Source organism: Carettochelys insculpta, chromosome 1 (genome assembly GCF_033958435.1).
Source record: "Carettochelys insculpta isolate YL-2023 chromosome 1, ASM3395843v1, whole genome shotgun sequence".
Classification (NCBI taxonomy): domain Eukaryota; kingdom Metazoa; phylum Chordata; order Testudines; family Carettochelyidae; genus Carettochelys; species Carettochelys insculpta.
The window spans coordinates 3301462-3305619 of NC_134137.1; the positions used below are offsets into that span (position 1 = coordinate 3301462).

A 4158-nucleotide genomic window follows, 5' to 3' on the forward strand; every position below is an offset into this window, starting at 1 on the left:
CAATGTCTTACACAGCGAAGGCGACTGCCCTGTCTCCCACAACAACCCAGAGCATTGGTGAGATCTCACAACTCCCACCTTAAGTGTCAGCTTAAATTGTGATTTTACAACTACATGTTTACAATAGACCAAATCTCATGGCTTACTTGCTACCCATTAGGCTTTGCCTGAAAAGGTATCACACATGCACACCTTTTGCATTCTCATGCAGATGACCTCTGGGAGACTCATTCCTCCCAGCCTTCAGCAGCACTGCATTCCTTCTGCCACATTCCCTACATATGTGACTAAGGGAAGAAGGCAGAGCACCACATCTCCAGCCAAACCTGCTCAGACGTTAGTCTGAGAGCCAAGGCATGGGGAGAAGAAAATTAGGTCCGTGTATGAGTAAAGAGCTGAAACAGCCTGCTCCTGATCTCTTTGGTCCTCAGGCCATAGATGAGGGGGTGTAGTACGGGAGGTACCATAACATATACATTGGCAAACAGAATGAGGAAATGCAGGGGCACATTCTGGCCAAACCGCTTCATGATGGCATAGAAGAATTGTGGGATATAAAAAACTAATATGGCACAAAGGTGGGAGTTGCAGGTCCCAAAAGTCCTGAGACGGCTGTCCATCGTGGGGAGTCTGAAGATGACCCTAAGAATCTGAGTATAGGACACACAAATAAAAAACACATCCAGCCACCCAGAGGATACCACAATGAGGCCATAGTAACTACTGATGCTGATGTCAGCACAGGCAAGTTTCACTATAGTTATATGATCACAATATGAGTGAGGAATTATGTTGGTTCTGCAATAAGGCCACCGCTTCACCAGAAAGGGATAGGGCAGTGTGAGTATGCAACTGTGCAGCACCACAGCCACACCAATTTTTGCCACCATAGGGTTTGTCAGGACAGTGGAATGTCTCAGGGGATCACATATGGCCACATAGCGATCAAAAGCCATGGCCACTAGGATTGCAGACTCCATAGCTGAGGAGGAGTGGATAAGATACATCTGAGTGAGGCAGATGTTGAAATCAATCTCTCTGCCACTGAACCACAGGATGCTCAGCAGCTTGGGCATTGTGGACGTGGACAGGACCAGGTCAGTGACAGCCAGCATGCAGAGGAAATAGTACATGGGCTCGTGAAGGCTCGGCTCTGTCTTCACAATGAATAGGATGGTGAAGTTTCCAAAGATGGCTGTGACATACATGGTGCAGAAGGGGATGGAGATCCATACATAGGATGACTCGAGGCCAGGAATGCCCAGCAGGATGAAGGTGGTGGGGTTGACAAAGTTGGTTGTGTTAGAATCAGACATGGAGTTGGAAAAACTGTGTCAAACTCTCAAAAGAAGGTAACGCCTGGATGTACCATATTTCCTTTACCCAGAGTCTCAGGTGATGGTCCCAGTACAAATCCTGCATGGAGAGAATATTATTTTGAGACATTTTATACCATAAAGGAAGTTATTCTTATGGGTCAAACAGATTTGTCATTCTTCACACACTAAAAATGAAATTACCATTATTCCGAAATATGAATTATGAACAACATACCCCTAATAATACCAATTGCATAGTTTATGGTGCTCTATGCATCAATAACTCCTGCACATTGTGGTGGGAAAATCTTAATGTATGTCAGAAGGAAACATGAGTATGGACAGGGTTTTTTCTTTGATTCCTAATGCAATGTAAATCTGGCTAAAGAATTCATACTATGGAGATGTCCACATTAACCCAGTTGCTTAAAACCTGTTTGAGAAAAAGAAAAGTTTTCCTATGACTTAAGTGAGTGGGAATCATACCTATGAGAGCACCCACGAGGAAGATACTCAGCCATCGCTGGTAGGAGCCAAAAACAATCACTTGCTCATTCACAGTCATATCCAAAACAATGACAGTGTTTGTCTGACTAAGAAATGGAACTGAGAAAAACCCCATGTGGACAGGTCTCCCCAATTTCCATAACAGACATAACAGATACAAAGAGATGTCATACATGACCTGTGAGAATGGGCAAGGCTGACGTACGCAGACAATCTGACAATCCAGGCCTGTTATTCTACAGAAGAAAGAAGAAGGTTCTAGAGGATGGCAGAGATGAAAATAAGGACTGGCACTGGCTGTATTCAAATAGACAAAAAGAACATTCCCAGCTATGTACACTCAGAGCTTTAAAAGGGTCGGGCAGTGATTATCAGCAAAACCTGATTGGAAGGAAATATTTGATGGAAAATTGGGATTGAAAATTGGGATTTCTAAGAGAAGAATTCATTAGATAGCAAAGAACGTACAATTGCATTCTCAAGAAAAGGACAATTTTGCTAAAACCCTAGATCAGTAGCAACAATAAAGTAGCAAATTGTGGGGAGGTGAAGCAATATACAAGAAAAGGGTGGGGCAGGAAAAAATAGAAAGAAAGGAAGAAAAAATGGAAGTTACAAAAGTTAATAAGTGATGTTATAGCTTTTAGGGTAAACTCCAAGCTCGGTAAGGATAGGAATTCTACAAAGGAGGTTAAGTATATTAAAATCAAAAATCACAGAAAATGTTAGGCCTATTCCTCTTTCAAACGTAAATATTTTTTTAAAAAGAATATTTAAAAAAAACGTTTTGGCCAGGCTAGGGAAGAATGGGCCGGTTCAGGGTTACTTTGACCTTTCTGCAGGAACACAGGATTTTTGCTAACAGATAAGAGATGAGTCATTCCAACATTACTGGAGGGAAGAGAGGATCTGAACTGGATTCCCAATGTTCTAGCCACTATAAGCAGAGCTATCAGCAGCACTTTTAGTTACCTCTGACAACTTTAAGTGGAAGACCTCATTACCCATTCCTTACACGTTTGCAAAATTTTAGGCATTTAAATTGAAATTTCCTATGCTAGATGTTTGTTTCTGGCTGAGCTTTTTTTCTTTTTTTTTTTTAAATTAAGTTTGAGGTGTAACTGTTCAGCTGACCTCTAGAATAAAACTAAAAGAATCTGTCCTACCTATGTTGAAATATTTATCTAATTGTTCAAGTGGATAGCTCTAGAACCACCATGACTCTAGCAGACAAACCTCAGATCAAATACCATGCCATCAAATACCATCTGCTAACAGTCAGAACCATAATATGCAAGAGAAGGAGGCGAAAATGTTAGTGCATTAACACACAGCTGACTCCTGAGATCTTTACCCAGTTCTTACTCCAAGGGAAATTTTGGCTTAGTGGGGCCAGAACAATGTGCTGACCACAGTCTTATAATTTGCAATTGTACGTCCAATAACATGTTTGTTTTTTGTTTTGTTCCCCAGAAGGAATCATGCTATCCCTGAAATGCAGCCACCTCGGGACTAAAGGCCACCAGCACAGCAAATAGTGTAATTCTGGCTTGTGATATGAGAGAAAACAGAGGTGCCTAACGTGTTCGATGGCTGTGCAGATCAATAAGGACCACAGACTTACTTTTTATCCAATCTCCCCCACGTTACTCAGGCTTGTCGAACAGGTGAGCTTCTCAGCAAGGGAGAGGTACCTGTGAATCTGAGATGGAAGTGTCTTCCTTGACATTCCTGCTCATGTAGCCATTTGCCACACCTCACTCACCCCTGCATCTGCACCGAGAGACAACACAGGGCTTCAAACAGTTTATAATATAGCCCTGTGCAATCCCAATGGATTTTCTCAGATGCTAAAAGTAACAGTAGTTGTTTTAGGAGTAAACAATAGTTAATGGGCCTTCCCAAAGGGAGATGAACTAACTGCCTTGCCACAGAAGAATTGGCTGTTCTGTGTATATTTACAAATTAGAGCTGGTTGGGAAGAAATCTAGAGAGAATGTCCAGGTCTCCACAGGGAAAGGGACATAGTAAACAGACAGAACTTTAGGGAAATAACTAAAAGGAGGCACACAAAGTCAGGTGAGTGACTCACAACAGTTTATATCATCATATAGGCTGTATCCACACTACCAAAATAACTTCGAAGTTGCTTACACACATCCTACTTTGAAGTTAAACTGTGAAGTAGGGCACTACTCCACTCCCAGAAACGGAGTAAGAACTTCAAAACTGGGCTCCCTGCTTCAAAGTTAACTTCAAAGTAAGGGAACAAACCTGTGTAGACTCTCTGCTGGGTACTTCAAAGCTTGTTCCTAGTGTAGACGCACTCAGA

General features: G+C 42.1%; 1 protein-coding gene across 1 annotated transcript; it reads right to left on the bottom strand.

Moving 5' to 3' along the window:
- Positions 1 to 371: 371 nt before the first annotated feature.
- Positions 372 to 1316, bottom strand: LOC142002016 (olfactory receptor 52E4-like). Its single transcript, XM_074977780.1, has one exon. It carries the CDS (start codon positions 1314 to 1316, stop codon positions 372 to 374), a length of 945 nt encoding a protein of 314 aa, XP_074833881.1.
- Positions 1317 to 4158: the final 2842 nt, after the last annotated feature.

What these genes read in the sequence shown, in the direction of transcription:
- LOC142002016 (XM_074977780.1), bottom strand. Translation starts at nt 1,316, where the DNA reads ATGTCTGATTCTAACACAACCAACTTTGTCAACCCCACCACCTTCATC.